Below are 19,214 nucleotides of genomic sequence, written 5' to 3' on the forward strand. Positions count from 1 at the left end.
ATGTCCATATCTCCCCTTCTTTTATTCTCTTGACAACAGCCTTAGATTTAGGACCCAACCTAAATTTAGGATGATTTCATCTCAAGATCTTTAATTACAGCTGTGAAGACTCTATTTCCAAATAAGATATTATTCTGAAGCTCCAGGTAGACACAAATATTTTAGTGGTACACTACTCTTTCAGCCCACTCAAGTCTATTCTAGTCAACAGAAACATTATATATCCTCATTCATCTAACAATGAATAACAAGGAAGGAATAAATGCTAATTTCAAACTTTTGGTCTCCTCCCTGCTTTCATTTCAAAATTACTGAGGATCCAAATAATTTTTATATAGGTTATATCTATTGATTTATTTTACCATATTATACATTAAAAGTGAGAATTAATTATTCATGAAATCACGAAATGTAATCCCAGTATGTTAATACAGATTAAACTTTTAATAAATATAAATATACCAATATTTAAAAAATATTTTCCAGTTTTGCAATCTTTTTTTTTTTTTAAACCCAGGGCCCCATGTAGCAAATCAATCTCTCTCCCTCTCTCTCTCTGACAGCTATGTACAGTGCTCAGGTTGGCATCGAACTCAGGCCCAGGCTTGTGCTGACAGCAAATCTCTTTAATGTCTAGTGTCCTAGTCTGCTCAAGCTGCCATAATAAAATACTATAGACTTCTGAGTGGCTTAACAAAATTGATTACTCATAGTTCTGGAGGCTGGGCAGTTTAAGATCAAGGTGATAGCTAAGGACGTTTTATGTTGAGTCACCTTCTCTTGGTTTACAGGTGGCTACTATCTTGCTGCATCCTTGTATGAGTTTTTCTCATTCTTCCTCAGACAGAAATCCAACTCTCAGATGCCTCTTCTCACAAGGACACTAATTCTATTGAATCAGGATCCCACCCATAAAATGTCATTTAATCTTAATCACTTCTTTAGAAGCCTTATCTCCAAATGTAGTCACACTGCAGATAAGGGTTTCAGTACATAAAATTTTGGGACACAATTAATTCATAACACTTGGTTTAAGTACTCAATCTGCTATAATAATACACATCATGTAGCCCCTGCTATATTCATTGGGTGGAAATCAGAGTCTCTAAATGTGGGTGTGTTTTCATCTGAACAACCTAAGGAACTGAAGCAATTATGACATTTAACCATAGAGATATCATCAGTTAAACTAGAAAGGGCCTATCATTTTGAATTCTTCCTAAAATGTTATACATATATTTAATCAGCATGAATAAAGATTCCAGGATTTGGAATGTACTTTAACTTTTATTTGGTGGTACTGGGGATTGAACATAAGGCCTTTGTACTGAGCTACATCTCTAGCCCAAAGCTAAGTTGCTCTGGCTGGGCTTCAACCTGAGAGTTTCCTGCCTCAGCTTCCCAGCGTGCTGGATTTCAGACATAAGCCACAACCATGCTTGACAAGCTACCAATTCAGAATGTCAACCGGACAGCTTCCAACCCCAGCCTTTAATCTGCTACACAGGAAAAACCGAAGGTGTCAGAAGAAAATAGATATTCAAACTTGTTAAATTGCTTACTCTAATTCTGAACACAATTTTAAATCACTCAGGCCTGGTGGTGCATGCCTGTAATCCCAGCTCTCGGGAGGCTGATGTGGGAGGATTGCCATGATTTCAAGGCCAACCTGGAATACATAAGTGAGTTCAAGACCAGCCTGAACCATATAACGAGAGGCCCATCTCAAAAACAAACAAACAAACAAACAAACAAGCAAAAGCAACACTGGGAATTTAGCTCAGTGGCACTGTGCCTGCCTCTCAAGCACAAGGTCGTAAATTCAATCCTCGATACCACACAGAAAAAAAAAAAAAAGAGAGAAAAAACAATAACAACAAAAAAAATTTAAGTCAATAGTCTATGGAATAAAGTTGGTTCCAATAAGTGTATAAGATTTCCAACAGTGGGCTGGGGATTTAGCTCAGTGGTTCTTCCACCTGCCTTTCAAGCATAAGGACCCAAGTTGAATCCCCAAAAAGATTTTTGACAGTGCTGTTTCTTAGTACTTATAGCCCTCTTTCCATAAGCTTTGGTTTTGTGTTGCAGAAGGTAGAGGTTACTGTAAATCTAACTGGAAGTAAGGATGATAGTATGTAGAGCCTCCATGGCAAAAGTATTATGAATAACAACTTTACAAATGCAACATATAAAACTGGCTCTCAAAATATTTATTATAGTGAAATTGAAGACAGATAAACTAAGTCACTATCTTAAGGTGACTCAGCTAATTACAAAACAAAAAACAAACAAAAAAAAACCCCCAAAAAACTACAGAATCAATTGCATACTGCCCAGTACTCTATTACAAAGTATTCCTTTTATACGCCCTTGTACTTTGCATCTAACAATTATGTTAGTGACTTACCAGCACTAAGACACTCACTCTGAGTTGTTAGCACTCTAATTCCCTTCTGATCAACAGTGTGCTGATCTGCAAAAAGGATAATCTGCCAAGGGATCCAAACAGGAACTATGGTTGTAAATAAGACCCAGTCCCTGTTCTCATGGGGTTTACATTCCAGAGTAATATAATTAGCAAGCAAATTATTACTAAAATAAACTAAAATAATAAGTGCCAAGAGAATAAAGCAGAGTGAACTGATACAAGCTGAGCAGTTAGGGCCTGAGAGGAAGTACACACCACCAGAGGTACTTCACTAATTTTAAGATGTATACCAGTTAACGTCTGGAGGCTTCTAAATACCAACACCAGTCTCCCCACCTCCCATTGCACCTGGTTCAGCCCCTTCCTAGACCTCTGATCTCATTTTGGTACTTTTCCTCTCTCACTCCACCTGCAGATATCTTCCCTCTAACACGCTGGGCTTGTTGCCATCTTTGAATCTTTGGGCTGTTCCCCCTGTCTCAAATACAAACTCCAGACTTTCCAATAGCTGGCTGCTTCAGATCATGTCAGCTTAAATGTTTCCTATGGGAAGCCATTCTTATTCCAAACTAAAACAGAACTCATTGCATTTGTCCTTTACCAAGTCAATATTTTCTGTCCTTCACAGAATGCTTTGATTCCCCTCCCTCAACATATTTACAATGGTTTTTATGAATTTATAACATGAGCCTCCCAGTATTATTTTTACTGGATTTAAAATTTCAACTAACTTCAAGAATTTCCAGAAATGCAAGCCTTTTGCTTAGAAGAAAAAAATACCGAACCTCTTATTTTGGTCTGATTCATACCATGGCAAAGCAGCTGAGATAACTAAGTAGGTTAAAGGTGGAGGGATTTTTTATTTTTGTTTTTGACAGTCTAAGCTGTCTCTGAAATCACAGCAATACTCCTGCCTCAGCCTCTTAAGTGCTAGGATTACAGGCCCTTTGCCTGGGTAGGTATAGAAACTTTTAAGGCAAAGACACAGAAACAGAAAGGAAAAGTGGACAACAGAAAGGAAAAGATCAGGAAAGGTGTTGCTATCTCTAGAACACGCAAGCCATGCATCTCAAGGCCTTAACTATTCTCTCTGTCTGGAAGGCCTCACCCAGATACTAACTTCACACATCTTTGCTCAAATATCACCTGTTTGATATCTTCTTACCTCTTCTTTAAAACTGATACTCTCTCTACCCTTCTCTAACATACCCTGCCAGCTATACTAAATTCCATAGCACTTAGCGTCACTCAATAGAGAAGAAATTTTGCTTATCTTCTGGCCCCTCAAAAGAAGCCTCCACCTCTCCCTCCCCCTGCTCCTGCTATATTGTAAGGTCTTTGAAAGCAGTGATGTTTTCTTCCTGTGGTATCCCCGGTGCCTAAATTTTTTTTTTTGGCATATTAATAGCCCTTCCAAAATTTTTTGAGAAACAAAAGAAACGACAGGAATGGCAAGAATACCCAAAACTGTGACAAGAGCCTTTTGGTGGTACCAACAGTTTTGGACCTTTAGATTACAGCGTATTTTTTTTTTTCCTGGTATTGGGAATCGAATTAAGGACTCTGTGCTTGCCAGGCAGGCGCAGTGATACTAAGCTAAATCCCTGGCAATAGCACTTTCTGAGAAACTGCGTTATGTATGATCCTTCTAAGTATCTGAGAAGATAGGGTGGAATGAAAATGACTACGTATAAATTAGGAACTACAAAGAGCTGAGTACTTTCATATTTTCCTCCAAAGAAGGCCTATTGTTTTCTAAAAATATTCAAAAAGAAAATTAAAACCTCATTACAAATTTAGTAGATAGGGGCTTATTTTTCTCTTTTGTTTTCTTGGTCCCCACCTTTGGTACAGGGGATCGAATGAAAGACCCTGAGCTTGTGAGGCAGATGTGGCGCCACTGAGCTAAATCCCCAGCTTGATTTCTCGGTTTTAATAATTCCTTTGAATTTTTCTTTACCATTTATCCAAGGGATTTTTTTGGAATGATTTTTCTATAACATTGCAATAGATAAATAGATGTTAAAACACTTCTATCATAGCCTATTATTTTTTAGGATATATAAAATATAATTCCTCATGTACCATGGAACAATACCTAACAGAATAATATAAACAACCATGATACATGGGTTATGCATATCAGAATTCTAGAAGGAGGTAGCTGAGCACAGTGACATACAACTGTAATCCCAGCACTTCGGAGACTGAGTCAAGAGAATCACAAGGTTTAGTACGGCCTAAGCAATTTATGAAGACCCTATCTCAAAATAAAAAAAGTATTTTAATGTGCTGGGGATATACTTCATTGGTAGAGTGTCCCGGGATTTGATCCATGGTGGTGGTAGTCGTGGGATGATATCCAAAAAGAGTATTATAGGATTTTGGTAGATGGTGTTATGGACAGGTAGCATTTCATGAAGAAAAATTTACAGTAAGCCAGCAGTTCCATTTGGAGCAACAGAAACACCAGATTAACTATAGCTGAAAATAAAGATTAGTAAAAAGGCTGGAAAGAGGGCCTTCAACGTTAGCTGAGTGGTTCAAATTTTACTGTGAAGTCAGTGAGGATACTAGGGAAGAAATGGGAAGTGGTATAACCATAGTTGCATTTCTGGAAGACCAATTTGATAAACTGGAAAGATTGGAGGAGGAAAAAAACAGCAAAGCCACAGAGAACTTATTAAATAGCTCTGTTGGTACCCCAGGGATTCCTGAGAATCTAGGCTATATTTTAACAATGTGTAAAAAGTGAAAGGGGGCATAGGAAAGATATGTGAGTAAAGAGTGCACAGAGCCATGACCACAGACGTAATGCAAGGAAGAAAGGAAAGCATTCAAAGCAGTATTTGAACTTGGAGAAGCAGATATGTGGAAAAACAGAAAAAAAGGAAGTAGGAGGAAAGTTGGTTTAGTATTAGCATTGTTAAATTAGAGATGCTTGCAAAACAGAAAAAAAAATAGCAAAACAGTTCAGATAAATGTTCAAACAGCTCACTAGAACTTGGAAGCAAGACTAGTAGTATATGTTGCTTGTGATGTTACCTATGATAGAAAAGACAGAAGTAATGGAACTAGATAAACGCTCCTAGGATAGCTATAGGTGGAAACCATACTGTGAAGGACAACTTCAGAAAGGGTCCCATTTGGGGCCTGGAGGAAAGAAAAGCCAATAATACAAGAAATGACTATCAGACAAATTTTAAAAATTCACAGATGTCAGTAAAAGAAAAATGGAAAGTAAAAATGAAGCTGATCAACAGAGTTAAAATGCCACAGAATAGTCAAAGAGCAAATTCATATATTTGCAATTACAAGCATAATGACTTTGTAGTTAGAAGATTACAACAAATTGCACAGTTAAGAAGTATTATCCAAACTGGGCATGGTGGCACACATCTGTAATCCCAGCACTTGGGAGGCTGAGGCAGGAGGATTGCCATGAAGTCATGACTAGCCTGAGCTACATAATGACTTCAAAGCCAGCCTAGAATACATAGTGAGACCCTGTCTCTAAAAACAAAAAACAAAAGAAGTTTTACTATTTGCCTATTTATTTAGTCTCATACCCTTTCTTCCTTTGGCAATGTTTATATTTTGACTTCTTCAAGATCCCCAAGCTCTTTTAAAATTTTAATATATCTTATTTTATTTTAGCCCCCCACCAAGGTCTTTTTTGACTCAAGATCTTTGCATATCGACCTTCTTACCTCTACCTGGTACAGTATACTATTTCACCACGCTTTATAAAGGTAATCTCTTCCCACCCTTTTGATCTCAACTTCACTATCACTTTTTCAGAACATTGATGATTCCCGCTCTTATCTAGTAAAAATTAGTTATCTTGCTTAACTTGTCTCAGGATTTTCTTTGTGGCATTTGTCAAGTATAAAGGAATATATCTATGCAATTAGCTAATACCTATCTCCAATATTAGACGGGAAAGCCTCATGAGAGGTGATATGTCTATTTTGTTCATCACATTTCCAACACCTTATCAGACTCATGGTAAAGATGTACACACACACACACACACACACACACATGCTTAGTAAATATTTGTCGATGAACACCTCTAAAAGAACTACAATCAAAGAAGTCAAGAGGAACATACAATTTTCTTCTTCGGAAATCATCAGTAAGTAGCCTGCTGATCTGCAGCAAGAATCAGTCATCTCTAAATTATCAAACCAATTTGCAGAGTAAGGAAAACTGCGAGGCTGTGGAAAACAGTGCAGATAACTTTAAAATAGGTTACACCCATGTTGGTTGTGAATACTGTACTTCTTAAGTACTTATTTTTCTAGAACACATACAGAAACTAAATTGTTGCTGAAAATGGCAAGATCTGATGGAAAATGGGGTTAACCCCAGAAGGTAGGAACTCCATTCCTTGATGTTTCTGCATTAGCCTAGCTGATAACGGCTCGGGCCGGATCCCTGTCGAAACAGCACTGTATTTATTCTTGGAAGGAGAAAAGTGTGATCAGAAGGGAGACTTTAGGCTGCAAGAGGGCTACCATCGGAACCTTGGAGTCCTAATATACTTAGATCGACGTACATAATGGCAACCCCTGGAGAGCTAGCAGACCCGGGTGTGGGAAAAACGAATTTTGAGCCCATGGGTTTGAGCGGGTTTGAAGGCTTTCCTCGAAAGATCTCGGGGCGGATAACCAGGAGCTGCGAGACACCTTGTACCTTGCTTGACTCGGGGCTCCCGGGCGCTGGGAGCGACGGCGGGGATCTGCCTGGCCATCTGCTTCTTGCTTTGGGCTTCCCCGGCAGCTCCGGCCTCAGCAGATTTGGCTCTGGAAGCAGACACTGCGGCCCGGACCGCTGCAGCCCCCGGGGTCTTGTGTTTCTTGTTTTTGCCACCCATGCTACAGCTGTTGTAGAAGAATCTCCCAGGTGCACGCTCTGACTCTCCTATGGCAGTACCCCGGAAACCTCTTCACTTTTGCCAGCTCCAACTTGGCCAACCAGGGTGCTCCATCCGGGCTTTTCGGGCCGGGTGACTGCTGCCAGGAACCTAGGGCGTGCCGGGTGCAGTGCGCGAAACGGGGTATGCTGTTTGGCTCTTGATCTGCCTAGTCACCAGTAATAGGAAAGGGGAAAGAAAACAAAATAACCCAAAGCAAAGCAAACAAAACAAAAACATTTTAAAAAGTTCGCCGGCCTTGCGATTTGGTTATTTTTGTCTCCTACGGGCCACTGTGGCGCCTTCACTTGGCGTCACTGCCGGTGCGGTTGCGAGGGACTGTGGGTAGGAGAGAGGTTCGGTCTTGTTGCTTCTAAAGATGGCGGATGCTTTTGGGGATGAGCTTTTCAGCGTGTTCCAGGACGACTCAACTAATGAAGCCGGAACCAAAAAAGATCAAGAGAAGGGGAAATGGAAAGGACCTCCAGGGTCTGCAGACAAGGCCGGGTAAGGAAGACGTCCAGGTTTTTTGTTTTTCCTCTTCCTGGTGCTAAGGGAAGGAAACACGATTCATGTAAAGAGTACAAGAAAGTGGGTGTAAATTGAGTGGAATAGGGCAGTGAAGAAGTTTGAGAAAAAAGTTGTAGAGAGACATAGAATGTTGGCTCGGGGAAACTTGGAGTATTGGCTTTTCCCGTTGTCCTTGTACTTAGGCAGCGTGAGCTGCCGCGGCGCTTCCTTAGGCGCGGGTTGCTGACTACACCTATCTTTGGGGAGGGATCGTGAAAGTCGGTAAGGTTTCTTTCGGTACTGTAGAACCAGCGTGTTACCTCGACGTAGTCTTTGGTAAGCAGGAGTAATGATTAGTTAAATACAGGTGGAACGAATTTAGAAAAAAGTGTCTCAGGGGAAAGAAAAAAAAGAAACAAACAGAAGGGAGAGAAATTTAACGTTGAAGCTGTAGCTTTATTTACCACTAGAGTTGTTGTGAGGATTAAACGAGAGAATGTAAAACTCCTACCGATATCTATCACGTTGTGAAGTTAACTGTTAGATATGGTGAGTTTATTTGGAGAAATTTGCAGAACCATTTATAGAACAAGGAAAAGCTATTACTTGAATTTAGGTAAAGTAGGGTGGGTTATTATTAACGAAATTTGTTCTGCATTGCTAGGAGAGAGTCCCAGTAGATGAATGAATAAAATTAGGCATGATTTTGCTCTCAAGACAATTTCTTTCTAGGTAAAGAGATAACAGCACTAAAATTCAAGTTGTTACTGTATGTGTTAGTAGGTGACAAAGTAAGTAGTGTGTGAAGCTCAGGAAAGGGAGATCCTGTTTGTAATGGCCAGGAGGCCATTAGATAGATGCAAGAGTACATTCTGGATTGAGAAATTGTAAATTATTGGCGCCAAGTTTTTTTGTTTGTTTGTTTGTTTGTTTTTTAGAGCATAAGGGGAGCGTTTGCTTTTTTACTACCAGAGATAGGGCTGAGAACGAATGTTGCTGTTACATTTTTTAAATAAACAATGGAGAAGGACAAATTCGAGTCATTTGTAAGAAAATGGATGGATCTTGAGACCATAATCCTAACTGAAATAAATCAGACACAGAAGACAAATATTGCACGGTTTCTGTTGCACGAGATACCCCAAATATAATTTAAAGAACAAAGTAAAAGAGAAATGGAAAGAAACAAGTAGACTTTGTGGGATTGGGAAGGGGTCAGGTGAAGGGGAAATAAAAATTATCAAGTGTGATACATAAAGGTACCAGCTTTCCAAGGTGAATATAATTATGTATTGCAAAGATACACCAACAGTAAAAAATAAAATCCTTAAGAATATATTTATATGTTGGCTTTCGATTTGGAGAGGACTTGAATATTGAATAGCAAGCAGAGGAGTTTTGATTTAATTTTAAATCTTTTTGAACAATGTTTTAGTTTTTTTTCCTAACTGATAATAGATTAGGAAAACGAAGTTGGTAGTGGTTGGCAGAGTATATTGCAAGGAAAGACACTGGTAAAAAATAAATTAAGAAAGTAATTCAACTGTGCATGGGAGTACATGCCTTTAATCTCAACACTCTGGGAACCTGAGGCTGGAGGATCACAAGTTTGAGCCTAGCTTGGGCAACTTTGTGCCATAGCTTGACCAAATAAAAAGGGCTGAGAATGTAGCTGGGTTCACTCCCCAGTAGAGTAGTGAAAAAAAATTTTTTCAGTATCTAGTTGTGATTAAAATGAAAAGAGCCTCAATTCAGGAGGCTGTAGAAGGAAGGAAGTTAGGAACATTTTGTTAATTAAAAAGTGACAGGCCTTAATTAAGAATAATAAAAAGAAGGTCAAAGGAGACATTTTTAAAAATTTGGATGACAGGACAAAAAACAGGTAAGTTTAGAGGTTTTGAGACCAAGGTATAGTCTACATCTATCTGGTCATATCCATTCAGTAGCGTTTTGATTTTTTTTTTTTTTTTTTTTTTTGTACCAGGGATCGAGGCAGGCGGTGGAACCCCTGAGCTAAATCCCTCATGTGTTTTGATATTTTTGAGACAGGGGATTGATACATAGTTCAGAATGGCCTTGAACTCAACTATGTAGAACAGGCAGATCTAGAATTTTAGCAGTCCTCCTTAGCCTTCAAGTGCTGGTATTACAGGTGTGTGCCACTACACCTGGCTCCATAGTTTTAGTAGAGTTTCAAAGAGAGACTAGTACTGGAGTTTAAATTTGGATGCCATTTGAATTGGTACTGATTGGAGTGGAGATGCCTGTGAGGACACGTAACACAACTTTCAGAGAATTACGCAAGACTAAAGGAGAGAATAGAGGAATTGCAGAGAAGTAAGTGTGAAATGTCACATAAGAACAATGTGGAGAATAGTCTGCTGTCATTCTATTGAAAGAAGTAGAGTTTGGAGGAACTTTTCAGAAAATGAGAAAGGATGACAGATTCCTTTTTTTTCCCCTCTAAGAAATTATTAATAGTTGGTGAATGGGACCAGCTGTAGTTTGTTGAAGATGATATATACATGTGTGATTTCCCATTTTGTACTGTACATCAAAGTTGTTGCGGTGAAGTTACTCTACTTGGCACTGCAGTAGCAACAAGCTGTTTAAAAGCCTTCCATTGTGAAATTTAGGAGGAAATAACTTGTGTTTTAATTTATAGGAAAATATGCCAGCATTGGAGAAGAGAAACATACAAGAAAGTACAGAACATTAGTAATTTGTTAACTATCAAGATTTTGGCTAGTTCTTATGCTCTAGGCCAGTGGTGGGGGCACTCATTTGTTACCATTGAAAGTTCTAAAAAGGGCTGTTATTACTGCAGCCATTTTTTAGGAAAGAAAAAAAAATACAGTTTGCTTGACTGCAGTTGTTGTACCAGTTGTGTCACAGTCATTATGCATTGAGTGACTCCTGTCTAATCTGGGTAACAGGAGGGCAAGTCATGGAACTTTGGCCGAACTTGTCCTACATATTTAATACTTTAGACCAAGTGAGTACTTTTAAAGATTGAGATTTAGTTGAACTGTGTGTGTGTGTGTGTGTGTCTGTCTGTCTGTGTGTCTGTGTGTCTGTGTGTGTAGGTGTAGAGGAACTCCATGTACTTACATATAACTCTTCTTCAACCATATCGTTGCTGTTACCACACATATTCCCCCTTTTTAAAATCAAGTATTTACTCATCTTGTTATTTCTCCCCTTAATATTCAGCATTTACCTCATCAACAAAACTAATAATGGTTTAATACTGTTGATTACTCAATCCACAATGAGATTTCTCCTATTGTCTCAAAGGTGTTTTGATAGGTGGTTTATTTTAATAGGGATCTGGTTAAAGCCCATACACTGTCTTAGTTGTTATCCCATAAGTTTAACCTCATCCTTCCAAACAAAATCTGTATTATAAGGAAAAAGGAATTGTAGAAGAGACACCTCTTTTGTCCTGTATTGATTTCTTCCTTTCTTTCTTTCTTTTTTTTTTTTTTTTTTTTTTTTTTTTTTTTTTATGAGACAGGGTCTCACTATGTAGTTGAAACTCACCTGGAACTCACTGTGCAGCCCAGGCTGGTCTCCAAGTGATCCTCCCCTGCCTCAGCCTCCTGAGTGCTGGGATTAGGGGCGTGCGCTACCACACCCGGCTTGGGTTTCTTTCTTATGCTGTCATTTAATATGTCATTGTCCACCTATAACTATTAATAGCTACATCACTTAAAATATGGCTTGTCAGAGATTATACACATTATATTTTGAAAACTTTATATGAAAAAAATATAAAGTTACTTTTTTTTTTGAGACAAGGTTTCACTATACAGTTCATTATGGAGCCCAAGCTGACCTCAAACTTGCAGGGATCCTTTTGCTTCATTCTCCCAAGTGCTGGGATTACAGGTGTGCACCACCATACCCAGCCTTCATTTTTATCTTGATTGTACTTGAAATGATAGCATTTTTTATTTTTTGATTTTGGTACTGGGGTTCAAACTCAGGTCCTTGCGCTTGCAAGGCAGGCGGTGGAACCACTGAGCTAAATCCGTTGCCCGATAGCATTTTTTATATAAGGCTAAATAAATATTTAAAATTTATTTCACTTTTTAGCTTTTAATATTTTGGTTAGAAAAATTTAAATTACATGCACACTTTGCATTATCTAAGTATGCATGTATTTTTTTATGTTGATGCTCTGGAGACTTGGTTACAGTAGATTCAGTTTCTGTTACTTTAGATGAGAATTGACATAATGTACTTCCTTAAGATGAAGGATGTCTGATTGTTCTACAGCAAGATTGATCAATAGGTTGAAATGAGATTACAAGTGTGAGCCACTGTGCTGACTTCCATTATGATGTTTTTTTGGTACTGGGGATCAAACTCAAGACCTTTTGTTTGCGAGGCAGGTGGCGCCATTGCTGAGCTAAATCCTTGGCCCTCCATTATTACTTTTGATGCTTGGATTTCTAATCAGAGATCAGTGAGAACCCTTCAAGTTGGCTTTTGTGAACTTTTATCAATACCTTGTTAAGCTTTTGATAAGTAGTGCTTTATGGGAAAAGTTATCAGAAGGGTATTACAATTCTTGTACACTTCACCTAAATATTCCAGACTGATGTTTCATGTTTGTTTTACCCTGTTCCCCCTCTTCTTCCTTTTAAACACACATATATGTATTATGGTCATGTGTTTATATTTTTCTCTTGTGTGTAGAGGAATATATGGACATGTTGCCATTTTCCTCTGAGTTCTTACTGTAGTTATATTTTCTGAAAGTTCTTTTCTATTACCATGGTACAGATCACAGTGATCAGAATTAGAAAATTTGGTCTGGTGCCATGGCTCATGCTTGTAATGGCTCATTTGAAGGGAGGCAATTTAACAAGACTGTCTCAAAAAAACTTTTTTTGCAAAAGGGTTTAGCATGTGGCTCAGTGGTGGAACACTTGCTTAGCATGTGAAGCTCTAGGTTTGATCCCTGGTACCACCCCCCAAAAAATTATGTAGTTAACATTGACATAGTAGTATTACCTATAGTTTTATTCCAACTCTACATTGGAATACATGATTTAGCTGTCCTGTCTTTTTAGTCTGGACCAATCTTTCTTTGACTTTCATGACCTTGTAATTTTTTAATGATTACACGCTGATTTTGCAAACTGTAACTCAGTTTGAGTTTGTCAAATGATTGAATTTAATTAGTCTGCCAAATCTGCCATTTGGTCTTGACTGTTTTTTTTTTTTTTTTTTTTTCCTGGTGCCATAAAGAGAAGTGCACTGACCTTATGAATTTCCAGAAATAACATTTTAAGATAATTTCAGTAATTGGTTATCTATATATGACACTTTTTTGTGGGGGGGGGTTACCAGCGATCAAACTTGCACTTGCGAGGCAGGCGGCAGGACCACTGAGCTAAATCCCCAGCCCTGTATATGACACTTTGTTTCTGGATAACTCAGGTGTTTCAGCTGTGCATGTTCTACATGACATGCATACAACCAGCCCCCCTCCAAAACACCTGGATACCTAGAAGTCAAAGAATAATGAGTTAGCGGGCTGGGGAGTTAGCTCAGTGGCGCCGCTCCTGCAAACACAAGGTCCTGAGTTTGGTCCCCAGTGTGGAGGGTGGGGGTGGGGAGAGAGAAGAATAAGTTACTAAGAGATGGAAGGAGTAGGAAAGGGGATTAAAAAAGAATTAAGATGTGTTATGTACATGTATTAAAAATAATGTGCACCTTTTATGTACTTAACCATTTGGATATCCTTTCTTATAAATTCCCTATTAAATATTTTGGTCTTTTTTATGGGATGCCTTTTTAAAACATGGTTTATGCTCTTTACCCCATTATTTTATATGTATGCCTTTTTCAGTTACAGGTCTATGTATCTTTTTTTGTCTTGCCTCTGAAAAAACTTTTTAGTTCATGTTAGTAATGATCGCATTCATCATAGAGGATTTGTACGTGTATATAATACATCTCAATTCCTTTTTTGTCCCCTTTCCCTCCAGATCTTCCCTTCCCCATTTTCAAAATCTGTTTTCATTTTTTTCATCTTTTTTCTTTAAATGGCTTTTCCCTTCTCTCTTCTCTCCCCCTACCTCATTTTTCCTTTCCCGTTTGAAAAAAATTTGTTCTAGTTCAATATCTATACTCCATTTTGCTCCTTGGTTATACTTCAGTTTCTCACACAAGAGAAACAATGCAATATTTAAATTTGTGTGTCTGATTTATTTCACTTTAAGATTATGGTGTTAAGGTGCATCCATTTACCTAAAAATGCCTTGTTTATCCTCTTTTATGTTGGAGTAGTATTCTAGTCTCTTACTTTCTTAATGGTGCTTCTGATGAATAGAAATTCTTACTGTTTATGCAATCCAATTTAATCATACTTTCATGTTTTAGTAAGTAATTTTATACCTAAAAAGTCCTAAAGATTTTCTATTTATCTTCTAGAGGCTTTGTTATTCTTGCCTTCACAGGTAGATCCAAAATTCACTTGGAATTGGTTTTTTTCTTAGGTACAAAAGGTAATGACCAGATTCAGTTCTTTCCCTATGGATATGCTGTCTGTCGAGCACCCATTTATCGTCACTGCTTGAACCAACAAATCCAGCAACACACAAAAACATTTCTTCCATGTAGTGATGTTATTAAGTGTTTATTGAAAATGCTCATGTTAATAATGTCTAATGTTTTAAATTAACCGTCCTTATATTTATGCTGATATTTCTATTATTATGAATTTTATAAGTATTTCAATGGCTATGTAAGTCACCTTTCGATCGTTACAACAGAATGAGAAAATCAATTTATAGCAGAAAGATTTATTTTGGCTCAATATCTCAAAGGTTTGGGTCCATGTTTGCCTGGCTCCATTGTTTTGGGCCTGAGGTGAGGCAGAGTATCTTGGCAGTGGCAGTACATGGTAGAGGAGGCAGTTCATTTCATGACAGCCAGGAAGTAGAGAAAGGTGGAGGATGACATGCTGGGCACAAGATAAACCCCCCAACACCCCAAGCATAAACCCAGTCTCTTCAGCTGGGTCCGTCTTCCTACGTTTTTATCACCTCCCAGTAGTTCATCAAATTATGACCTAATGAATTAATCCATTGATGAGATCAAAGACTTATGATCTAATCTCTTACCCAAAGCCTCACCTCTGATCACTGCTGCATTGAGGTTCATGCCTTCAACACATGAGCCTTTGGGAGACATTTCGGATCCAGATCATCATCCATCTACAAAAATATGAACTGTAAAAGGAGTAGCTATTAGTTTTACTAGTTAAAATTTCAAGTGTCCTGAGCTTTTCACTCTTTTGATTCCTAACACTCTTTTGCTTAAAGATGACCTTTTTTTGGTGAGTAGTATAATATATGGAGCAATATTTTGTGATGTTACCTTTATGTTAAGTAACAGAAAATTTTTTCAGAGGCAAGACAAAAGAAGATACATAAACCTATAACTGAAAAAGGCATACATATAAAATATTGGGGTAAAGAGCATAAACCATGTTTTAAAAAGGCATCCCATAAAAAAGACCAAAATATTTAATAGGGAATTTATAATTTATTCTAAATTGTTTACTTTTCAGGAAACATTTTGATGGTAAATTACCAACAGAATCAACTAATAGTGGAAAAAACAAGAGAGATACAGATTTTGAAGGCACAGATGAACCCATTTTTGGAAAGAAGCCCAGAATAGAAGAGACAATAGCTGAAGACCTAAGGTAATATTTCCATAGTCATAAATGTTAGTAAATCTTTATTTGGGGATTGCATGAAGTTTCAAAAACTGCTTGGTATATGTTGGTATTTTATAATAATGTTTGTGAAGTTGAAGAAATGAAGATAAATATTGCTTATTTATGTATACATAGAAGCCTGTAAATGTAGAACATTAAGGTTAGACAATTGGATGACAACGCAGACATGACTCAATCTTTTTTGATATTTTAGAATTCAATTTTGAGCAAATATCTTGAAATACAACTTTTTTAAAAGAAGAAAAGATAATTTGTTAGTATCTCAAGTTGATTGTTGGGAAAGTAGAATAAAAGGAAACAGTAACTCATTCAATGGAAGGAATAAGTGAGAAGGGATATTCAAAGGAATTAGATTTTCATTGTCTCATGTAGCAGTGGAATGACTGAATCTCAAGGCACTTGTCAATGAGGAAAACCCAAGGATATCTGTGGCTAGATATTTTCTGGTATTAGTATTTCTGAGATTTTGAAAATAGAACTTCCTAGAGTTGAAATAAGTATTTTTAGTTAAACAGATTCCTGTTATAATGATCTTTATAATTGTTGCTTTTCCCTTCTTTCTGTGCTATATTCTAGGTTGTTGCTAAGAGGAAGTTTAGTTTTTCTGTTTCAACCTGTTAGTGTTACAGCTAGTAAAATTATTGTAAATGCTGAAAGATGTGTTATTGAAATATTTAAGATGTATCACTTACCAAAACTAGTGTAATAGGTTATACAAAATAAAATTGCTATTTTAAAAGTTTTTTTTTTTACTTATTCTAACTTTTAGGTTTTATTCAAAGTATGGTTATTGAACTAAGGTAAATATCAGTATAGTAAATCAGAGAATAATGCATCTAGCATAGAAATATACATCTGATTTTCTTTTATTCACAGTTGTGATCTCTCAGAGTTTAAATGGAGAATCTAGATGATCATAATGTAGGATTTTGTTGAGAATAAGGAACATTTTAAAATTACGACATGATCTAAATTAGGCTAGTTTATGTTATATATTCTATGGAAAGCAGCAAAGACCCTGGTCTGCCAAAGCTGCTGATAATTAGTGGTGACACAGTCATAGTTAAGTTGGGGTAAAGGGGCTGTGTGAAGGAGCTGCGTGTAGTTACTAGGGATACATTGCTGACCCAGGCAAGACTTACAAAGGAACAGACTAAATAGAAGTTGTGACAAACAACCTTGTCTTTTTAGTAAAGGTTTTAATTTTGGGAATGGAATTTGAGTGCAAGTCACTCTGATCTCGGGTGTGTGTTATCTCATATTAAGCCCCATAGCTTCACAAGCCATTTCTCTGGTCTCTGTCATGGCCATTGGGCAGAGGGGTTGATATTGACCCATGCACCATCCGCAGTGCTCCCATGAGTCAAGTAGGCTTCAGTTGGTCTTATTTCTTAAAACAAGCCAATTGTGAGGTAACTCCTTACAGGCTAGTATTTACAGCCTGCTTTTGGTATGATCAATGGGGAGGTCCCCTACATTCTAATGCATAGTGGTTTTTATTTTTTATTTTTTTGCATGGTGGGTTTTATGACCAGCTTTGTCTTGAGATGAAGTGATGATACGTTATAGAAGAATTTTTTTTTAATATGGATGGCTTCTTGAATTTGCATATCATCCTCACACATGGGCCATATTAATCTCTATATTGTTTCCATTTTAGTATATGTACTGCTGAAGCGAGCACTAAGCTGACATAATTTTTGAATAATCTGTTTGGCTGTTCTATATTTGTAATAAAATACATTAACTGGGTATTTTGAATTCTCAACATATACTATGTATGAATAATAATGACAAAATTTCTGAACATTAATAGCCAAAGTTTTTCCAATTTGGAATACTGATAATTGGGCCATATCATTTTCTTTACAGTACATATTAGGAGGATTATTATTTACTCTAAGAAATGATTTCTATGTCATTTTGATAATTTTTTTTTAAAGTTTGGCAGATCTGATGCCCAGGGTCAAGGTACAGTCCGTTGAAACTGTTGAAGGATGTACACATGAGGTACGTACCAAGAATATACAATAGGTTATTATTAAATGGGATTTTTCTTTGTATTGTCTAGTAAAATGATTAGCAAGCAGCTTATTCTTACAGGCCTTGGAAACAGTAAGTAGATTGTGTAGGGTACACATAGTCTAATAGAAGAGCTGAACTTTTTCTATGAAGCCTGGCTTCAGGTGCTGATCTAACAATTTTCCTAACAGTATGTGGTATAAGTGTTATCAGTAAGTTTGTAGTATATAATGATTACATTCATCATGAGGAGTTGATATATGTATGTAATACATCTTAATTTCTGTCCTCTTCCCTTTTGCCAAAGATCTGTCTCCCTGATTCCTATTATCTCTTATTTTACTCTTAAATTTCGGGTTTCTCATATAAGAGAAGCCATGCAATGTGTCTAGTTTATTTCACTTAACATATACCAAAGTGCATCCATTTTCCTATAAATTTATCCTTTATGGCAGAGTAATACTCCATTGTGTATAAATATAACATTTTCTTTATCCATTTTTACAGGCCATTTTCTTAATTTTCCTGTTATGAGTCGTGCTGCTAAAAACATATATTCGTGTATCACTATAATATGATATCTTTTAACTCCTTTGGAATGATAACTAGAAGAGGAATAGCTGTGTTGAATGGAATTTCTAGTTTTAGTCCTTCCCCCATTAAGTTTATTGGTACATTTAAAGCAGACAGTACAGTTACATTTATCATTGGGATCTTGTATCTTTACATGATATGTCTTGGTTCTTATTTTTTTCCCCATACCCATGCCCTCCCTTCACCCCCTTCACCCTTCTCTATTTACACTTTATTTCCATTTTTTCTTCTCCCTTATTTCCTTTCCCCTACTGTTCCCACTTCCCTTTTAGCCATTTTCTTCCTATTTCACACTCAATTATACCATTTGAACCTTATTTACACTTTCAGTTTTTCACACCAGAGAAACTATGTGGTATTTACTCAAGTGTGCCCTATTTATTTTACTTTACAGTATAGCTTCAATATGCATCTATTTAGCTGTAAATGTTTCTAGTTTCTCATTCTTTATGGCTGAGTAATACTCCATTTTATAGAAAAACCACATCTTCTTTATCCAGTCTCCAGTTGATGGGCATTTGTGTTGTTTCCAAGTTTTAGCTATTACAAACTGTGCTGATACAAACATGAGTGCACATATATCACTGTGATATGATTCTTTTAATTCTTTTGGAAAGATACCCAGCAGAGGGATAGCTTGGTCAAATGGCACCTCTAATCCTAGTTCTTTGAGGTTTGTCCATACTGATTTCCGCAGTGGTTGCACCAGTCAGCATTCCCAAAAACAACAGAGAAAGGGTTCCTTTCTCCCCACAGCCCTGCCAACATTTGTTATTGGTGGATTTCTTGATAGCAACCATTCTTTCTGGGGTAAGATAGAATCTCAGTGTTGTTTTTATCTGCATCTCTCGAATGACCAGTGATGTTGAACATTTTTTCATGTATTTATTTGCTGCTTTTACTTGTTTGTCTGAGAAATGCTTGTTCATTTCAGATGCCCATTTTTGGATTGGGTCTTTGTATTTGGGGGGGGTAGATTT

The 19,214-nt window shown here is 37.2% G+C and overlaps 2 protein-coding genes and 1 non-coding gene across 4 annotated transcripts in view; 1 reads left to right on the plus strand and 2 right to left on the minus strand.

The window, feature by feature from the left end:
• Positions 1–7,609, minus strand: part of Dhx29 (DExH-box helicase 29) — a 48,692-nt gene extending 41,083 nt beyond the window's left edge. Inside the window, exon 1 of one of the 2 annotated variants that reach the window (XM_019207836.2) lies at positions 6,543–6,639. In XM_019207836.2, coding sequence (XP_019063381.1) covers positions 6,543–6,603 — 61 coding nt within the window. In that variant the 5' untranslated portion in view covers positions 6,604–6,639. Of the gene's footprint in view, positions 1–6,542; positions 6,640–7,126 lie in introns of those variants that run through there. The other variant, XM_010626879.3, reaches the window with a different exon arrangement.
• Mtrex (Mtr4 exosome RNA helicase) overlaps positions 7,526–19,214 on the plus strand; it is a 94,591-nt gene continuing 82,902 nt past the window's right edge. The window contains exons 1-3 of the mRNA XM_010626944.3: positions 7,526–7,853; positions 15,445–15,582; positions 17,562–17,628. Coding sequence (XP_010625246.1) covers positions 7,726–7,853; positions 15,445–15,582; positions 17,562–17,628 — 333 coding nt within the window. The 5' untranslated portion in view covers positions 7,526–7,725. The remainder of the gene's footprint in view (positions 7,854–15,444; positions 15,583–17,561; positions 17,629–19,214) is intronic.
• Positions 17,199–17,302, minus strand: LOC117285584. Its single transcript, XR_004516650.1, has one exon. It is a non-coding gene; the product is annotated as a U6 spliceosomal RNA (small nuclear RNA).

This window comes from Fukomys damarensis, unplaced genomic scaffold (genome assembly GCF_012274545.1).
Source record: "Fukomys damarensis isolate Sample0158 unplaced genomic scaffold, DMR_v1.0_HiC HiC_scaffold_1, whole genome shotgun sequence".
NCBI classification, from domain to species: domain Eukaryota; kingdom Metazoa; phylum Chordata; class Mammalia; order Rodentia; family Bathyergidae; genus Fukomys; species Fukomys damarensis.